The 19474-nt window shown below is 47.2% G+C and overlaps 2 protein-coding genes and 1 long non-coding RNA gene across 5 annotated transcripts in view; 2 read left to right on the plus strand and 1 right to left on the minus strand.

Annotated features, from left to right (window-relative positions):
* The window catches only part of ADO (2-aminoethanethiol dioxygenase), a gene marked incomplete at its 5' end in the record, with an annotated part of 3283 nt that extends 392 nt beyond the window's left edge, over positions 1–2891 (plus strand). Inside the window, 1 exon segment of the mRNA XM_006172274.3 lies at positions 1–2891. This exon segment is cut by the window's left edge and continues 35 nt beyond it. Coding sequence (XP_006172336.1) covers positions 1–358 — 358 coding nt within the window.
* Positions 2892–6404: 3513 nt separating this feature from the next.
* On the minus strand, positions 6405–13070 carry EGR2 (early growth response 2). Of its 2 annotated transcripts, none has more exons than XM_027774074.1 (3): positions 12900–13070; positions 10264–10372; positions 6405–8872 (listed from the first exon to the last, which is right to left on the minus strand). In XM_027774074.1, exons 1-3 carry the CDS (start codon positions 12996–12998, stop codon positions 7620–7622), a joined length of 1461 nt encoding a protein of 486 aa, XP_027629875.1. In that variant the 5' UTR covers positions 12999–13070; the 3' UTR covers positions 6405–7619. The 2 variants fall into 2 exon arrangements, with proteins under 2 accessions (XP_027629875.1, XP_006154224.1); XM_006154162.3 differs by lacking the exon at positions 12900–13070 and adding an exon at positions 10473–10917.
* Positions 13071–13212: 142 nt separating this feature from the next.
* Positions 13213–19423, plus strand: LOC102473710 (uncharacterized). Of its 2 annotated transcripts, XR_335359.1 has the most exons (4): positions 13213–13523; positions 13680–14208; positions 14654–14703; positions 18821–19423. It is a non-coding gene; the product is annotated as an uncharacterized LOC102473710 (long non-coding RNA). The 2 variants fall into 2 exon arrangements; XR_003550321.1 differs by having other exon boundaries at positions 13227–14208.
* Positions 19424–19474: the final 51 nt, after the last annotated feature.

Genomic DNA, 19474 nt, shown 5'->3' on the forward strand with positions numbered 1-19474 from the left:
GTTCGAGCCGCCGCTGCAGGCTCGGGATCGGGATGCGGTGCGGGCTGGTGTGCTGCGCTCGCGGGCCGAGTACACTGAGGCCAGTGGCCCCTGCGTCCTCACGCCATACCGGGACAACCTGCACCAGATCGACGCCGTGGATGGGCCCGCGGCTTTCCTGGACATCCTGGCCCCGCCCTACGACCCGGACGACGGCAGGGACTGCCACTATTACCGGGTGCTGGAGCCCGTAAGGCCCAAAGAGGCCTCCAGCTCGGCCTGTGACCTGCCTCGAGAAGTGTGGCTCTTGGAGACTCCTCAGGCCGATGATTTCTGGTGCGAGGGAGAACCCTATCCAGGTCCCAAGGTCTTCCCTTGAAGCCGTTGGTACCCGGGAGCGGTCGACCGAAAATGAGCCCTGCCCTGGTCAGGGCCTGGCTGCCTGCGACTCACCCACAAGGGCTCTGTGTCTACTCCCTAGCCTGAGCTTTGGATCTACTGGAATGAGCAGTAGCCGCTTCTTCAGCAGCCTTGGGAAGCACGGGAGCCTGGACAGCAGCCACCCGGCACGGTTGTGGGGGCGGAGTGGGCGGGGAGGCGCGATTGTTTCTTGGTACTGTCACTGCCACCAGGACTCTGATTTGGGGGATTGGGACAGGGGACTGTCTGAAGCGCTTCCATCCTAAAGCCATAATGAAATTCTTCCTCTGCTCCCCATTCTACTATACACTAAAGAGTTTTCCCCCCTCCTCGGTAAATAGGGTTCGTTGTCCGTTCATACATATAACTCTTATGCCATTTTACTCCTAGCTTTAATTTATTATTGACCGTGCATGTCCCAGTGGTTTGAATTGTTTTTAGTTCAAGTCATTGGTAAAAACAAGGCTTAAAGAGATGAGCTACTGTTTAAAGTGAGCTGTCCTGCCTAATTATTTCCTTAAGAAAATTAAATCACTTTTTTCAGACTTGGGGAATCACCTTCCAAACTATGCATGTAGAGGCTGAGGTTTATTTTCTTTCTTCCCCTTGTCCAGTAGCCACATCTGGTTTATTACTCAGGCAGCATTTACTAAGAAGTTGAGCACCTGCATATCTCAGTGACAGATGGTTATTTAGCGCTTATCTTCCCTGTGAATCTCCAGATCTGTGAATGGAGCAGATTTCTTGTTGCAGATTCACCTTTAATGCAAAGACTATATTATCCTCAAGTGACTTTTTTTCCTTATCTTAATGTATGTTGTGAGGTAATAGGGTGATTATTTTCTAACCAGAAGACTGAGAGGAGCTGAATCATTTATGCTTCCAAACTATTGAATGTAACACACCCCTATTTACTTCCAATATTTTATTGTAAAAGTAGAGAAAAATATTACGTCAATGACTGTTTCACATCGTCACAGAAACTCTAATGTTCCAGAAGGCTGGTGGTGGTTACAGCTGTGTTGCTGGCAGTGTTATTTCAGCCCTCTCCCTCGAACAAGAGGGTAAGGAGTGTGCCTCATCAAATGTGGTTTTGTAGGAAGAGATAGAAGACACAGATGATCAAGGTTAGAGAATTAAGAATTAACTATATTACTAGCCATTTTAGGGCATCAAAATTTGGGATTATACACTTCACACTCCCAACTCCTGAACTGAACCTTTGTGCTATGACTAGTTTTATTTTTGTCCTTTTAACGGACTGAGCAACTTTACCCTGTTTACAAATGTATTGACACCATTTGCTTCAGGCCAGGGAGAACTGTTTTCCCCCTTTTTACTATTTATAGGATTCCTTTTTTTCACGAAACTTTTAATAAAATCAAACTGTAGAAATAAACACATTAAAGTTTGCCCAGCTGTTGTCTAAGCCCTCTTGATTGACTTGCCCATGTGGCAGTAGAGTTGTGATATGGATGGTGAAGGACAATTCACTGTTATTGGTGGGAAGTGTTAGGAAACAGTATGTGCCTTTGCCTCTTTATGCACACTGGTTATGGGGCCCAGGGCGAAGGACTTTGTTTCCAATTTTTAAAATAGTGTGAAAAAGCAAATTCTTGACGGTTTTTAACAAGATGCTATTCAACATAACATGTTGTAAAACCTGACACAGGCATAATACCAAGCATTTCCTCCAGGATTGCTATAATTATTTTAGGGTAGCTTCAAGTTCTGGAGTGCTTTAAATGCCTTGGGAGCAGTTTGGGACAGCTCCCCATACCACCCAGTTTGAAAATCAAGTCTAGATATGCAAATAATGATTTTCTTAGAAAACTTCACAAAATGAAATGTCTTTTTCATAGCATAGTCTGTGGTTAGCAATCACATACTTAATCTTTTTTGAATTACATTGTAGCAAAAAATCGATTAACTCACAGATTGTTCCTAGTTATGTATACAACCTGAAGTACATTAAACTAACCTACAAAAATTTATCCTGGCTATAGAACAGTAATAAAAGAATTATAAAAGACTTCAATCTGAAAAAAGGTGTTATCAAGTTCTCATTACAAGCAATTTGATAGGGAAAAAGTAAGGTGCTTTTCAAAAGAAAACTGAAATTGTTGCAGGCCAAAACGGCAATACGATCTCTCTGATTTAGTTCAGTAACAGTGAAATTTTGATTCACAAATAAATTCTGAGTGAATTAATGTTGAAAACAAAATGTAACTTGTGTTGATGAGCCACTAAGGAAAGTGCTCAAAACAAACAAAATGTGCAGAAAAATCTTTTGCACCTGTATGCATAAACTGTTAGATATAACTGACTTCATGTGCTGCTCTTGGGTTTCTACATAGCCCTGCAATGTAGATTATGTTTTAGTAACAACTGTGGGATAAAAGTTATCTTCCCCTAGGAAAGACTAATGAACACAATGATATTAATCATTAACTTCTCTGTTGAATAATAAATGCAATAATTGCCTCTCTGGATGAGAAATTGTCTGTCTAAATACTTCTGAAGCTTTTACATTTTCTAGTTAAATCAACATAGGATATTATGTACCTACCTACTATATGAGAATTGATTTTTACTAAATTCAAATTGAATGACTTGAGTTTACCCCAACTGCTGCTTTATTAATGAAAATGGTAGCTTTTTAAGTAATACGTGTTTTGTCCAGAGGAATGGTTTCTCCAAGCTTAACACTCATTACCCTTAACTTCTCTCCAATTGCACACCTTTGGTTCAGCTCCTTTTAATTGTCTCTTGGTAGGTACCTGGGTCTTGGCATCTCAGAACTCTTATCATTTGCCTATTCCAACTGATTCTGCATCTCGTGCCCTAGCTCTAGTGCCCAATGTCAAAGCAGTACATTTTCAGTTCAAGGCTCTGCCAATGGCTGTTCAACTCTGACCTGAGGGCAGTTCAGCTCCTGTAACTGCAGGTCTAAATTTGGAACTTAAAGTCACAGAGGTTGACCCCTGATCACTGCCATTGCATTGAAGCCTCTGTTGTCAAAGAAGGAAACCATTTATTACGCCTCATAAATACTGAATCTTTAAGTCCAGGGATATTTACATTTCTGGATTAAGAACGATATACTTATGGCGAATAAAGGTGTGTTTAAAATTGGTTAGAGATAATGGGACTAGCATATGGTATAATGATTACGTCCTGGACTCCATAATAGTCGACCACGGTTTGAGTCCTGGACCCAGCAGCTTAAACACACTGGGTGTGTGTGCTTGCCCAAAATCCCAAGAGGAGAATGGAGGAGAAGGGATTACAGTATGGCTATCCCCACTGGGGAGTGATTTCTCACTTTCTGTCTCTCCAGGGAGTGCATGCACCTTATAGCAAAAATCTCTTTAAAAAAAAAATGGTTAGAGCTAAATCTGTTGCAGAATGGAGAAGGAAGACTTTCTGCTCTGATGTCTACGTTTTGATTACTGTTAAAAAGTTCATGGTCTATACTGAAAGATTATATTGTACTTAAAACTGATGACCTGCAGATTTCTAAAGTCCAAGTGATAATGTAAACTTAAAATTAGTCATTTATTTTGAGAGTGAACTTTAAAATAATATGACTGGAAATATATCTGAAATGAATGTCCAATCTTACTATTTCTCTGTAACAGAAAACAAAACACTTCTCTTATATTTAATCAAAAGAAAATAATCTAGTACAAGAAAACAAAACTACTTTCATCCTAGAAGGAAAGATTCTTAAGACATAGAATTCTTTTTTTCCTTTTCCTATAGGATTTAGAGTTGCAACTGACCACATTTTAGGCACTTGTATTGATGCTGGCAATTTTCCCTACCCCCAATTTTATTGAACTTTTATTTAAAAACGGCATGACTGCTACTTTTTATATTATGAAACAACTTGCCTTCATTAGCAGTTAGGACGTTGAAATTAAATAGACTGGTTTATGAACACTTAACCTTATTTCAGTATAAATAACCTGTTACTATAAATTAAACTATGTCAAAAGCATTATGAATCTTTTAGGACTTAATCTCCAAAAGTTACTTGTTGGTAAAATCAGTCAGTAACTATTCTACAAGGCGTATGGCTGAGATTAGAAGGAGCAGACCTACTTGTGCTATGCGTTTATTTCTTAAAGAAAAAAAAAAAAAGTTGCCTCTAAAAAGGGCCCTGAGCATTTTAAAGAGAGAGCAAAATCTGGTTGAAAGCATTAGCCTAACATGCTGAAATCTAGAAGTAAAAGCCACAAGGTTGTCTCAAAAAACACTGCGATGCAGTGTTCCTTGGGGTGTGCACGTACTGCTACCTCACCAAGCCCACATTAAGGTGAAAGTGATTGTGTAACCAATCTGGCTATCACCAAAATGTGATAGCCAAATCTTTTTCCAATCTTACTTTTAACATGACTTTTAGTTCTGCTTTGTAAACAGTGGTTGAGGTGATCTTAACTGAATACTCCAAAATTAAAATTTGGCAAGGCAGTTACAACCTTACAAAACTTCGATGATTTAGGAATATTTTAATATATGAAATCTTGGTAGAATTTCTCTTGTCTTGGGATGAGAATCAACTGCCCTACGAGACTAATGTCGACGTTTTTCCTTTAAAAACATAATTATCAAAATGGCATTATTTTATACTTACCGAAATTGGACAGATAAGGTTGCTAATATGCTGACAAACTGGTGAATGTGAATCTGAAAGAAAGACATCAACAACTATAAAAATCTGACACTAAAATGTTGACATTTCCAGTCAATAGTTATAGAAAGAGGTATTCTACATCCTTGAAAAAGAAGGAGACAGGAAGTTTAAAAGAAAAAGGTCATTACCTACACAAGTTGGATCTCAAATTCTAGTGCTGGTAAGAGGAAAAGGTGGTTTTCAGGAATAGCTGTGACCATCTGATATTCATAAAAGCAGGCCATCAATTACCAGCTAAATCTGAGGTGATAGAGGACGAACATACCAAGGCATTTTTCAGAGTTAGCTAAACGGTGGTACTCCAACGTGTTGAATTTGTGTAAGAATTCAAAAGCAGTGGGTGCACTTAAATGGTATTTACTATTTATAAGGCCCAGATTTTAGAGTAAAGACAACTTTACAAAGACATGATTTGTTTGCTTTGTATAATAGGTGGGTAAAGTATTTTCTGGTGGATTTACATTTGTAAGTCGAAAAACATGCAGTAACATGAACCCTATCTTGTATTCTTTTGCAAACCTTTATCTACTGTCATGGAAGACCATATTTGCCTATTTCGTTTAGATTGTCTTTCTTCTAGATGTTCTTAAAGCTTATGCACATCTTATTTAACAAGCTAGGTATTTTGATAGTCACTTCTAAACCCACTAAGCCTATGGCAGATTAAGGATCCTTGAAAACAGGAGTACCCCTTGGGAGTGCAGGTTGAGGAGAGATGAGTCCTGGGGTAATTCCTTCAGCAACCCATGAACGCTGTCGTCAGCATCTGACAACATGTTTGATTTGAAGTGGTGATAGCACTTTTCAAAAACTTCTCTGTGGTCAGGAGACTAATCCTGGAACCTGAAAGTCATTTCCAGCTTGACCACGCCACCACACTTTCCACAAAGCCACATTTCCTCTGAGTTCCAGCCCTGGTCAGGATTCTGAAAGCAGTTACAAATGTGTAGTCTCCGAGTGGGCACTTGTTTGTAAGTATTTATTTTCCGGAGCCCACTCAAGAGCAGAGAGAAGCTATAGGCTGTTATGGAGGACGGAACAATGAGTCAAAACAACGCCTCCCCACTTTTACACCAATGCATGGGGGAAATCCCGAACTCTAGTGTTTGATTATGAATGGAGATTGCTTTGGAGTGAGAGGGTAGGGTTGGTGTCCTCAGGCTAGCAAAAGAAAGCTTGGAGGTCCTGGTTTGGTCGAAGCTCTTTAACCCACTAGAGCTTAATGCTGTTTTTTAATGATCATGCAGGTGTTGAATGACTAATCCCTATCCTATAAATATTTTATAAATGATTTCTGCAGCAAAAATATTGTTGAAAAGTATTTATTTACACTATAGTCATAAACCATCCATTATCTGAACCTTAGTTAGTGGTTTTGCGTTAGATCATTTATTTTTCCACAACTATTAAGAGCTAATAACCAAACACATCAGCTCCAGTAACATTATGTACATTCTTATCTCAAATTTGACTACAAAGGTAACACTTTTAAGTCACAAAACAGCATACAAAAATATACTTTCTAAAAAAAATTCCAAATATTAATAGGCAGAAATATACAGCCATACTAAACCCAGGGAATGATTTTTTTTTTCCATAGTAAGGCAGCCCATTTACATGCAGACCCTGTAACATTGTCTACATCACACAAGGCACCAAGGACACTTCCAACACAATTGCATGCATCCTAGTTTCAGAGAATATATGTACATCCCCCTTTAAATAAGTTAACCTCTGACTCATTTCAAGAGATCATAAATGCTTTACATTTTTTTCCCAAAGGTTCAGAACTTGGAGCACAGTGCACATCAAAAATACGCAAAATCTGAGCCAATATAAACTGAAAAAATAGTCTTTACGTTTGTCAAACAACTCAAAAAGGATCAGCTATTGCTATGTCCCTCCCATCACATTGCACTTCTGTTCTCTGAGTTTATAATACATATTGCTTAAAGGGTTGAGACGACTAGATAAGCTTTGATTCACTGTTCTAGGGCCACAGAGGCAGCATAAAGGCCATGCTTCACTCACTGTACAGCGCCCGCCAAATTAGTCCCAAGCCATAAAGTGCACATCAGTTTCGCTTGTCTTTTTGCTGTCCCACTTGATGGGGTCAGCATCTCCCAACCTACTGTAGGAAAAGTCTCATGTCAACTCTGACGTCCAGGGCCAAAAGACTGTAATGGGTCAAATAAAAGGAAGGAGGAAGCAAACCTAGTCCAATAACCCTTTAAAGCAGGGTGGGACCTTAGCCCTCTAGACCAGCAGCACCCACTCAACCCCTCCGAGCCTCCCTCTTGCCTTGGGGTGACAGTCAGCTCCCCTAAGAGAGGCTAACATGGGCTTAAGAAGGACCTGCTTCTCCATGGAAAAGGGCAGGGGCAGTGCTGGGCTCCACTAAGGCCCTTTGCCCAGAGAAAGGAGAGAGGGGCAGGGAGGGTGGTAGTGTTTGTCATGCAGCTGAGTGGACCAAGGGCCTCTGGGGATTTCAAGGAGCTGGTGTGTCAGCCTGCGTATCATCTCAAGGTGTCCGGGTCCGAGAGGAGCAAGGGGCCAGTGGCCCTGCACCCAGAGTGCTGCTGTTGTTGCCACACAGTGCACCCCCCGCCTGCGTGCCTCCTGTGCAGGAGGCTGTGGAAGGTGCCGGGACTGACGAGGAGGGGGCACTGCTTTTCCTCTCCTTCTGTCTCAGGTGGATCTTGGTATGGCGCTTCCTCTCATCACTCCGGGCAAACTTGCGGCCGCAGTAGTCACAGGCAAAGGGCTTCTCACCCGTGTGCGTGCGAATATGGGTAGTGAGGTGGTCACTGCGGCTGAAGTTGCGCATGCAGATCCGACACTGGAAGGGCTTGTGGCCAGTGTGGATTCGGATATGCCGTGTCAGCTCATCGGAGCGGGAGAATCGCCGGTCACAGCCTTCTGCTGGACATGGGTAGGGCCTCTCATGCACCGGGGTCTTGCTGGGTCTGTTGGGGTACTTGCGAGGCCTCAGGATGGGCCGCAGTGGCAAGTGGTGTGGGTTGTAGGCAGCAGCCCCAGCCGCAGCTGAGCTGCTACCAGGCAGCCGGGGTCCCTCGCTGCCTCCACTTGCCCCTGGTCCTGTGACCCCTGCACTTGGCCCCGCCAGGGTAAAGTTACGGATGGTAGAAAGTGGAGTCAGTGGAGGGGGGACCCGCAGGGAATCCAGGGGACAGGGAAAGGGCTTGCGGTCTGCGCCAGCTGCACCATGTAGGTCTCTCTGGCACTGAGATGGAAAAAATCCAGGATAGTCTGGGATCATGGGGAAGAGGCCTGGGTCCGTGGCCGGCTTTGGGGATGGGTAGGAAGGAGGTGGTGGGTAGGCCAGAGAGGAGGAGGTGGAAGTGGTGGCTGGTGACAGAAATGCAGAGGGGTCCTGGTAGAGGTCTCCTGCACAGCCGGAATAAGGAGGAGGAGGTGGTGGCGGAGAGTAGAGATGGTCCAGGTCAGGCTGGTTCTGGGACATGGTGCACACACCCAGGGGTCCTGTGGCCAGTGGATTGGGGGAGACGGAGGTGACGCTGGACGAGGCTGTGGTCGAGGCTGGGGAGGTGACCCCTTGCAGGATGCCTGCACTCACAATATTGATGATGCCTTCTGGGTAGCAGCTGGCACCAGGGTACTGGGGGTCGATGGAGAACTTGCCCATGTACGTGAAGGTCTGATTTCTGGGTGCAGAGACTGGAGCAAAGCTGCTGGGATAAGGGAGATCCAAGGCCCTCTTCTCTCCAGTCATGTCAATGTTGATCATGCCATCTGGGGAGGAAAAGGCAGAACAGAGGTGGCGCAATGAGAATGCAGTCAAGAATCCCCTCCACTCCCTCTCACGCGGGTCTGTCTCCAAGGCCAGGAACAGGGCACTGTAGGGCTGGGTCAAAGTTCAACAGGTGGGGAAATTGAGATCCAGAGACAGCAAGAGGCTAGTCCAAGATCCTACTGTGTTAACCAGTGACAGTCTGGGATGCAAACTACCTCCAGGAAAGCACGATGAGCTCCTCTTAACCACCCCCCCCAAGCCATCTGTGGCTCTAGTCCCCAATAAAAACACCCAATAATAGCAACATTAACAATTCCCCATCTGCCTGGAACTTCTCTCCCTCTCTTCTGTCGGGGGTTCCCACAGCTAGGGCACCAGAACAGACACAACTGAAGGACCGTCCAATCCCAGCTAGTGGCTGCAAGGCGCCAGCCCGAGAAAGGAGCTCAAAATGGGACAGAGGGGTCGGAGATTTCCCGGTTGCTCCCTATCCTTGGTGTCTTCTCTCCTGCCCTCTCCCGCTGCGCTTCTGCTGAACGCTGTTGGAGGGAATGCGGCTGCGGGGGAAGAAGTCCGTAGGCTTCCCTTTCCTCCCGGCCTTCCCGGCCTTGCCGGATACCCGCGCGTCCCCGCCCCAGCTCAAGGCCCCTGGACCGTCTTCGAGGAAGGCGGGGAGGCCGCAGGAGACCACTTTCACAGCATCGTCAAGGAAACCGGCGGCGCCAATGCCCCGCGGGCCTCGCTCCGCACTCCGGGGGCTGCTTCCCGCGGTGGCCCGCCTTCCTCCATCAGCTCCTCCCCACCCCCGCTGGCCCGAGCCCCCGCTTAGCTAACCCCCTCAACTTCGCAGGCGGCGCGCAGGTGGGGGCGCGCCTCCAGGCCGCGGGAGAGCGCCCTACGACATTCCTCCAGCTTGGCTCTGCCCGGGAGCTAGCTACCGACGCTTTCTTCTGGTGCTTCTCCGCGCTCGGCTGTAGAGACGCGCAGGTCTTCCCTGCCCCGGGAACCCTGAACTTTACCGTCACTTTGTCCCTACTCTGCGAAACAGGACGCTGAAGTACTGCCGGCCCAAGAGCCTGTGCAAGCCTCGAAGCCAGGAGGGGCGCCTCTCCCAGCCCCATCCCTGAGCGCGCCCGGAGCTGGGCGCGCCGGGGCGCACGCACGCCTTTCGCCGGCGACCTGGCGCATCTGCCCGCGCGCTCAGCTCCAGTGCCCCGGTCCCTGCTCTCTCGGGCTCCTCCTGCACCCACTTGCAGTCTCCAAGTCAGTGCAGTCAACGCCATCCACCTACAACCCAACCCTGTTGTCCAAGTCCCGCACACCCACCACACCCCACCCACCACCTCCTAGCCGCACGGGTCCGGTCCTGCGAGGAGAATCTGCGGCTTACCTCCGGCCACTCCATTCATCTGGTCAAAGGGGCCTCCCAGTTCGGCATTGGGGAAGATGGTCACCGACGGGGCGGCGAGGTCCTCCACCGGGTAGATGTTGTCAGACAGCTGGTGCACAAAACCACTGAGAGTTACTGGGATTTTGTCTACGGCCTTGGCGGTCATCATTTGCTCCTCGCACAACCTGGAGACCCAACTCCCTCGCTACCTGGAGTGTCAGAGAAGCCGTTTTGGAGAGGTGTTGGACCGAGGCTGGGTTGGTATCTCCTTTTGCCCTCCACACTTAAAAACCACCTATCAAAAAAAAAAAAAAATCCAACAGAAATAAAACTAGCAAACAAGTTGCCGTTTTTTTCAGAAAGAAGAAAAATGGCTATTTGCCACTGACTCTCTCCTCTCTCCTGTGATCCGGCCGTTGGAGAGCCAGGAGTTGCTGGTGTAGTGTTATTATAACAGTCAGTGTGTCCCCTCGCCGAGCTATTAATCAATTGCTGCTCTCTCAGTTAGACGGAAAGTGTTGCTCTAAGTATTTATGGGCAGGTCCTCAATGCCCGTGACGTCGCTGCCCATATATGGACTGAGGAACAGGGCTGGGCCCGGCGGCTTTTGCCGTCACATGGCCTATTTGCATACGGGCTCTGCCGCGCGGGCTCCGCCGGGGCTCGGGACTCGCGGCTCGCAGCCCGCGGGGACTCGCAGAGGTCAGGGGCACGCGGCCCGAGCTGCAGCCCCGGTCACCGGTGCAGAGACCCGCGAGAAGGGGGTGCGCTGCGGCCCCCGCCGCGGCCACTTCGGGAGAGTGAGCGAGCCCGAGCTGCAGCTCGGCTCCCGGGGCGGGGAGGAATTCCGGTTCTCCGGGACTTTCCAAAAAAGGCGAAGATCCGGTGCCGGCGGCTCCGCCTCCCCAGCCCTTGTTTGGGAGCCATTCCGGAAAATTAAACTTCGGAAAGAAACCGAGCGGAGCCGAGACACTACAGTCAAACCCCTACTCACTTTCTTGGCAGCTCAAAACAGCAAGCAAGAAAGAGGCAGAGCAGAAAAAAAAAAAAAAAAAGCTGCATGCATTCACGGAAGCTGACTGCTTTTTTCTGAATTACTTGGTGGAAAGAAGTGGCTGATGATAAGAGTGAATGCGGTATTGCTTTTTTGGAAAGTCTGTTCTATTTATACAGGAGCGAAAACGGAACAGGTTTGGGTTGTTTGTTTGTTTAAGTATTTTGGGCACTTTGGAGCTGGGGAGTAGACCCTAGAAGGAGCAGAATAACTGCAGGGAGCTTCAAGAGAAATCCTCAACCAGAGACAACCCCCCTTCCTCTGCCCGCGCGCTCCCCGCCCCCCTTCAGCTGGCGCGGGGAGCGGGCGCCCTTCCCGGCGCGTCTGGGCGGTCGGCTGCGTGGGGGCGTCCAGATGCAGGCATGGACACTCACCCTGCCCCGCCACACACGCGCGCGCACACACACACATTCGCTCCACTTCCGCTACACACACTCCCGCCCCCGCTACCTCTTCACACACCCACTCACACACCTTACGCTACACTCCTCCCTGTTGACAGCGCGCCCGTGCGCCTGCCTGGCTATCAGGGTGTCCGGGCTTGCCGGACCCGACACTCTGGAAGACACTGTCCCCACTTTCACTGCCTATGTGGGCGCCACAGAACCGACCTCCGAGAGCCCACACTTCGGGGATGCGCCGTGCGCGCACCTGAGCAGCCCTACTCCGAACACACACACTCCTCTCCCGCTCCCTCGCAAGAGCCACCTCGGTGAGCCCAGAGCGGTCTTGAGTAACAGTAAACTATGTCTCTAACTCCAGTTTCGAGGCGTCGTCACCCCACATGCGTTCGCCTGTGCGAGTAAATAAAAACCTGGCCCAGTAGAAAGCTGTTTAGTTCCCAAAGCAATTTTACAAAACTTTTCAGAGGTCCAGATAGTGGCGGGTTCAGGTCTCTCGACGCGCGGTCCGTACCTCCCAGAGCGCCCCAGCCCACACCGGGAGCTCTCTAGACCTAGCCAGGACCCCGCGGGAGGCTGATCCCGGGTCCCCAAGCCCGGTGTGCCGCACCCTGCCTGCCCGCGGTCGTGGGCGCAGCCTGCGAACTGCCCCTGCTCTTTGCCGCTCGAGGCCGGCGGTTGATCGCGGGGACAACCCCTCCGGCCCAGCGGGTCCTTTTCCGGCCCCGGCCGGGAGCTGCCCCAGCCTCCTTGGGACCCAAGCGGGCGGGAGCCACGGCGCCACGCCGTGGAGGAGCTCGGAGCTGCAGGCGGCTATCGGCGCTCACCTGCTGCAGCCCGGCAGCGCACCGGCAACCACCGCGCTCGGCTGTCAGGACCCCAGGGCAGTTGGCAGTCGCCTGTCGCCTCCGTCCTCCACCCGAGTTCCTCTTCTCCCCCTGCCCAGAGCAAAAGCTGATCTCTGTGGCCTTCCCCGACGCTGACTTCAAACGCCCAGAGCAAATTTGGGAAAGTTACTCCCTCACGCTGAGCGCTTGTTTCCACTTGCAGATAAAAATAAAGGGGAAAAGGGAAGAAATTGCAGCAAGGTCACACCTTTGTAGGTAACCCCCTCCCCCGCAAAAACGTGCAAAGTCCCTTTCTGAAAAAAGAAACGAGAAAAAAAAAAGTTGCACTCTTACCACGTGCGCCAGCCCACTCCTCCTGCGCTCCGGCCGGTCCCGCGGCCCCTGGGCTGACCACGGGCAAGACGACGCCTCGGAGGGGAGCCCGACTCGCATCTCCAGCCCTGGGTCCGAAAAAAGGAAGAGGGTGGGAGACAGAAGCGGGATTATGCAAATATGGATCCCGGCGGCGGGGCTCGGGTTACGGCCCCCGCCGGCTCCCCGAAGTAAGGCACCCACCGGCCGCAAGCGGCGGGGGCGGGGACGCGCGCGCGTCGAAAGGTGGGCGGGCGGGCTGGCAGGAGAGTTGCGCGGGCCGCCCCTCGGCGGGCGCTGCTGCCAACCCAGTCGACGATCGCACCGCGCCGCCCGGAGGGGGAGCTCCTGGGCGCTCGAATGCGGGGCAAGAAGAGCGCGGAGGGCAAGATGCCGGCCAAGAAGGTCGGATCTAGAGGGAACCGAGCGGTCTGCGGCTGCCACCCTTCCTGGAGACGACTATGGCGTCAAATGGGGGAGGGAGCCCCACTGAGAAGCCTCCAGAGCATTCGAGTGAACCGCAGTGGCTGACTCTCTGGAATTCGTAGGCGCTCTCCAAGGACCTACACACCTCTCATAGGAGCTGGCGTCAAACCCTGAAGTACTGTGAGTGGGGTGGGGGTGGCGGCCACCTTGGCTGCAGGGAGGCCGCGCAGGCTCCCAAGAGGATGCCTGGGGCCAGTCTTGGGTGGCCTTTCCTGAACGTCCTCTGGACACTAGTCAATAGATACTTCCTGTAACCTTTTTTCTTTTCTTTTTAAGAGTGTCTCTTAAAGTACAAATCCTTAAATATGGATAGCGCAGACAAAACCAAGGCGCACTTACTTCAAGCCAGCCACCCTGTGGATAAATCATGAGTTCAAAAAGCTAAAACGACTTGCCAGAAATCACGCAGCCCGGAAGCCGAAGTGTCCAAAGTTGCAACTGTGTCTCCTGAATCCAAATACAGTGTTCAGGAAAACCCAGTTCTGGAAAGTGAACAGCGCTTTGAGGATTGGGAGCCTGGATCAGCCCAAAAGGGAAGAACCAGATCACCTTCTCCAATTTCATCTCCTTTCTTCTTCGGCATTTCTAGGGAGAGGAAAGCTGTGGCCAGGGATTTTTAATGGCAAGGGAGAAGGGGGCTGTCATGGACATACCCCTTCCCCAGTGCAAAGGGAGAATTTGAGCCCTTGGTCTCTCTAGACCTGCGTGATGGGTGGAATGACCATGTTGGCACAAAGCCAATATAATAATAGAGACTGTCAAAAGAGAAGCCAACCGTACAGTATCCCTCCTGGATCAAGAAAAGGTGGGGGTAAAAAGAGAGCGACAAGTAAAAACCCCAAAGGTGTTTCCTGAACAAGATATATAGTGTTGGGGTGCTGGGGAGAAAAGAGGGAATATGGGAATTGAATACAAAGATGTACTGTGGTCCCTACCGTAAAGCATTTGAACTTTTTTGTTCAAAAACTCGACACTACATTTCCTTAAAATAGAACTGTCAAAATGCCCAAGTAAGTGTGCCATCCCGAAATGCATCAGGGCTTTTAAGAGTAACAAATTGATGCCAGATTCCCATTTGCCTTGTCCTGATAGCAAACAGAGTAAAATAGGAAGGAAGCTTTTCAGTGGGCTTGCTCCTGTGGTGGAGGGTGAGGGTGTGGAGGGACAGGCAGGAGAGGTGGCCTGGGTGTCCTAGCTGGCCCTCAGAGTGCCCCCTGTGAGTGGTTTACAACTTTTTTTTTTCCCTCCAGACTTGCAATTCTCATTCACAATGTGGTGACAGGATTCACCCAGTCATGAGGTACGTTGCAAATGCTTTAACGCTCACATATTGATTTATTCAGAAGCACTTTTGTACACTATTATGGGCTCTACCTATTGTTATGTCATTTTCATTCGCTTCCATTTTAAATACTGCTACTGGAGTGGGAAGCTGGAGTGTGAGAATTTCCCTAACTGTGGACACACGGGAGAGTGTGGATCCTGAACTCAAAAGTCATGGGTCATGTGCATTTCAGTGAAAATTAGGCCAACTGCCAACTCTGCCATCCAGTCAGCCCTTCCTAAAGGTGGCTCTGTATGCTGAACAAGCTAAATAAGTGATTCCCTGCTCTCAGTATCTCACTACTAAATTGGTAATCCCATGGGTGATAAATTAAGCCCATGTTATGGCAACTAAAATTGCTGATGAAAAGCCTGAAGAAAAGCATTGCTTTGCACCAGTCTAATGTACAAGGAAACTCATGTGTCATTGGTAGAAATAATCTGGACAGAGATTAGACTATGATATTTCATGTAAACAGCGGTGCTGACCCAAGCAGCAGGTGCTCAGGTTACTTCTTGAGCATGTACTATATGGCCAGGATTACACCAAACTCTGTGGATACAATGATGCCTAAAATCAAATCCAATTCCTGCTACCATGGTGCACGACACAAATATGATTACAAACAACGTTGGATCCCAATAAAAGAAAGGGACAAAGGATCCAGTCAAGTCTAGAAAAGTGAGAAAGACTTCTCTAGGCAAAAATCTGAAGGATGTCATGGATTGGGGGAAGATCCATGGAAAGAGCATTCTGGAGCAAAAGAATAGGTGTTGAGTGGCCCCAGGGTGGGAGAAAGCAAGGCACATTTGTGGCACAGAGAAAGTCCAGTGTGGGAAGACTCCAGGTCCCTTCCATGCTCAGTGCACTGGGCCTGGGGGTCGCCAAAACAGACACCCGTCTTGGAGTCCCTCTGAAGAGATTTTAATCTCTACCATTCTCTCTTTTCTCTGCCATTCTTCCTCCTTGGCTAACGACACTGGCTTATCATTTTTACATGAGTTTTATTTTTTTTTTTAACCACTCAACTTCTGCAAACGAATGAGAACATGCCAACAAGGTTTCAGCAAGGAGAACATACACAGAAATGCTTATCGACATCAGCCTTGTGTCTCAGTGACAGTCCTAATGAAATAACATTCCTTAGTTGTCTATTTCTCAATAAGGAAATGACAGACAATGTGAATTTTGTCTCATTTAAAATGAATAGAGTGTATAAGCACAGCCTTTCTAGTACAACACATCATGTCGAATCTACAGATCACTCTACCATTGCTGGCAAAAATAAAAAGCAAGTCAATGCATCATTTACCATGATTATTTAGAACAAAGTACATATCAACCTGGCGTCCAGGTTAATAAGTGATAGCCCATCAGTCTGATAATAAGAGGCATGACTTGGAATGGAGGCTCAAAGCAAAATCTCCATCTCAGATCATACCTTCTCGTGCCTTTATATTTTTAATGCTTCAACTTATATTTAATTTATTGTCTCTAATTATATGAAAAATGAAATTTGCTGTGAGTAGAAAATGCATAGATTTTTTTAAATGCACATATCACTAGCCTGCTTATATTATGGGAAATCATTTTTCTTTTTCCACATGTCAGATTTCTTATAGAAGCTTTATTTTTATATTGACAAAAGGACCAGGCAAGTTAATACATCCAATTGTCAAAACAGTTCTTTTACAGCATTTAAACTAGAAAATAAAAGATTCTGCATTTTAACTGAATGCACTTGATAAGAATGGTTACCTTTTCTTATGGTTATGGGCCACATTGAGGGCTCTGGATGCCCATAAGGTTTGGATTCAAATCCTCTAGTCCTGGGTTCAAACTCTACTTCTGCCACTATTTAACTATATCTTCTTAAACAAGTTCCAGAATTTCTCTGTGCCTCAGTTTTCTCATCTAGAAAGACAAAGTAATTGCAGGGTTGTTTCGGGGATTAAATATAGTGATCTAGGGACCAGCAGATGCTTAATGGTTATGTCTCTGGACTCCCCTGTAGTCAACCATGGTTCAAGTCTCAGACCCAGTGACTTCAAACTCACACAGGGCAAATGAGCTTGTGTGCCCAAGATCCTGAGAGGAGAATGGAGGAGAAGGAATTGCAGCATAGCCATCCCCCTCGGGGGGGGGGGGAGTGATTTCTCACTTTCTTTCTCTCTCTCTGTCTCTCTGGCAAGCACTTGTGCCCTATAGCAAAAAAAAAAAAAAAAAAAAAAAAACTTCTCTAAAAAAATTATACACACACACACACACACACACACATATATATAGTGATCTATGTAAAACTCATGACCCACTGTTATACATCCATTAAGGTAGCTATTAAATTATTATTCTTACAGACTCCTCATTATGAACCAGGCACTATCCTATGATAGTCTAGGCTTTACTCCTGACACCCTCCTTGAAAACAGGGCTGTTTATTCATTCGTTGTATAAATGATGAATAAAGGCCCAGAGAAGAAACAAAGCTTGCACATGTTCACAGTTGGGCAGGACCAGAATATGAACTCTGTCCTCTCAGTCACCAAAACCCACATGTTTCAAGTGCGTTATGTGATGCTAACTAACCCACAGCAGATAATAGCAAATGAGTATATATTTCAAATATTGGCATATAAAGTATTCATGATATTTCCCCCAATTCTGAGTTTCAGCTTCCAAGAATAACAGCATTGCTGAGAAGGGTCATAAGGAGAAAAGGAAACCCAGAAAGCAAAGGTTATTGGCATGTATTTAAAGCAAGCTACACTTGTGAAAAATGTCATCTATACTTGGAAAGCCAAGTTTCACATTAATAATAACCAAATTAACATAATAATTATTTTCAGAAAGTTCAGAATATAAAACAGTATCGTCTTTCCAAGAAGGTTCATAAATATGGGATAGAAATATACAATTGAGAAAGAATGGGTTAATGAGTGACCTACAAAATCTGTAGGAGTATTCTTAGCCGTAGTGAACGCCATGTAGGAGATGTCTGTGTGGGATGGTCTCACATATCCTAGGCCGTGACTTTTCCAATTCAGTTATAAATCCCCTGAAGGCAGGGACCATAGGACGGTGCTCTCACTTTACACTCTGTCCTAGCAGAGTGCTGGTAGGAACTCAGTGCTCACCTTCCCAGCAGTGAGAGAGAGTGAGAGGAAGTGAGACTGGGCCCAGCTGAGAGTTTTGTATCATATCTTATGAGATAGGACCTAATTAATTCTACCCATCCCACTGCTTGCTGTGTCTAAAAAGTTTTCTGGAGATGTTGTATTTCAGATCAAAGGCAAGGACCCTGGGATGCATTGCCTGAAGGGGCTGTCCTCAGATATCCCCCCTTTGCAGAGGTTTAAACCATAAAGTTCTGAGCTGCCACCCTCTCCCTTCAGCAGAGTCGATGCCACTGGTACAGCAACAGCCCACAGTGAGGACCATTGAAGAGAGGTCTGCTGGAAGTCCTGTTCAGGCCACCCAGTCTTCTTCTTTACCGCCATCTCCTACTGATCACAAAGGCAGGGCAGAACTTGGGGAGTAAAAATGAATTAAAGCAAAGAGTCCCAAGACCCTCCTTTCCAGGTCTGCCTCTGCTGGTATTATTTTGGCTCCGTGGCTGATGCTGGTAAAAACCAGCTATACTTGCTACAATCACATCACTTAAGCTTTGATGGCAGCTTCAAAAGATAGGTTTTTCTGTTCCCCTGTCTGATATTTCCTAACCAAGTGGCGCAAAGATGTAAAGATATCACAACCCCTCATGCCTGCCAAAATTGTAAATGGCTGTCAAAGAGGCCACGGTGTTTAGAAAGAGAGTGTAAGTCTTTTTTTCCTTTTTTTTTCAGTCTTCACTATTTTGAGTAAGAAAGGTGATGGGACAGGAAAAGGGGATCAACTGTGAGGAGGATGCAAGAACCTGCTGCCGGAGGCAACACTGTGTTGTGGGAAAAGCACTAGATTAGGAATTATAATGTTCTAATAATGGTTTTTGTTTATTGAGCATTTAAGATTCCTAAACACTCTGCTTATGCCTTATCTCTTTTTTATCCACCATCCACCCTATGAAGTAGATTTCTTTCTTCTTTTCACTTTACAGATGAGAGAACTGAGTCACCAACGCCTAGTCACAGCCCTAATGAAGAGGTGATGTGAACCCAAACAGTCTGACCCCATTGTTTGTGTGCCCAGGACCTCCCCCAGCCTGTGTAACTGGACCAGCCACCTAACCTCTCTGAGCCTCTGTTTCTTCATCTTTGAAATGGAGCTGGCGATACCTGCATTACATACCTGTAGTCAGAGCATTGTGAGGAATTAAAGGAAGAGGATTAAGAATGCAGTCTGATAAGCAGGACACGCACTAAAAATCTAATTGCTGTCTCTCAAAGCGACTGTTTGGATGGCTGGGACTTCAGTGACGGGGTGAATGTAGATTGGGGTGAGCTAGGAGACAAAGTTTATGCTCCAGGACAGGGAGAAGGCATCAGTAATGAAACTGAAACTGTTTGCTCGCTAACCAATCCAAAGGCTCTTCGGAGTGGCCTTTTCCTACCTCACACTGGAAGATAGTCCAGATCTTTGTACTCCTCTTCATCTAAAGATAGGGGTAGGAGGATATGCCTTCCTCCCACCCCCAGGCTTAAGGCGTTTGAAACTATTCCTTGGCAAGTCTGTTTCTCCTACTGTTAATAGCAGGCCTAGACACATGGTCACACTCTGTCCTGAATCCTAATAATTAGCTAGAACAAGTGAT

Source organism: Tupaia chinensis, unplaced genomic scaffold (genome assembly GCF_000334495.1).
Source record: "Tupaia chinensis unplaced genomic scaffold, TupChi_1.0 Scaffold000399_1, whole genome shotgun sequence".
In the NCBI taxonomy this organism is placed as follows: Eukaryota; Metazoa; Chordata; class Mammalia; order Scandentia; family Tupaiidae; genus Tupaia; species Tupaia belangeri.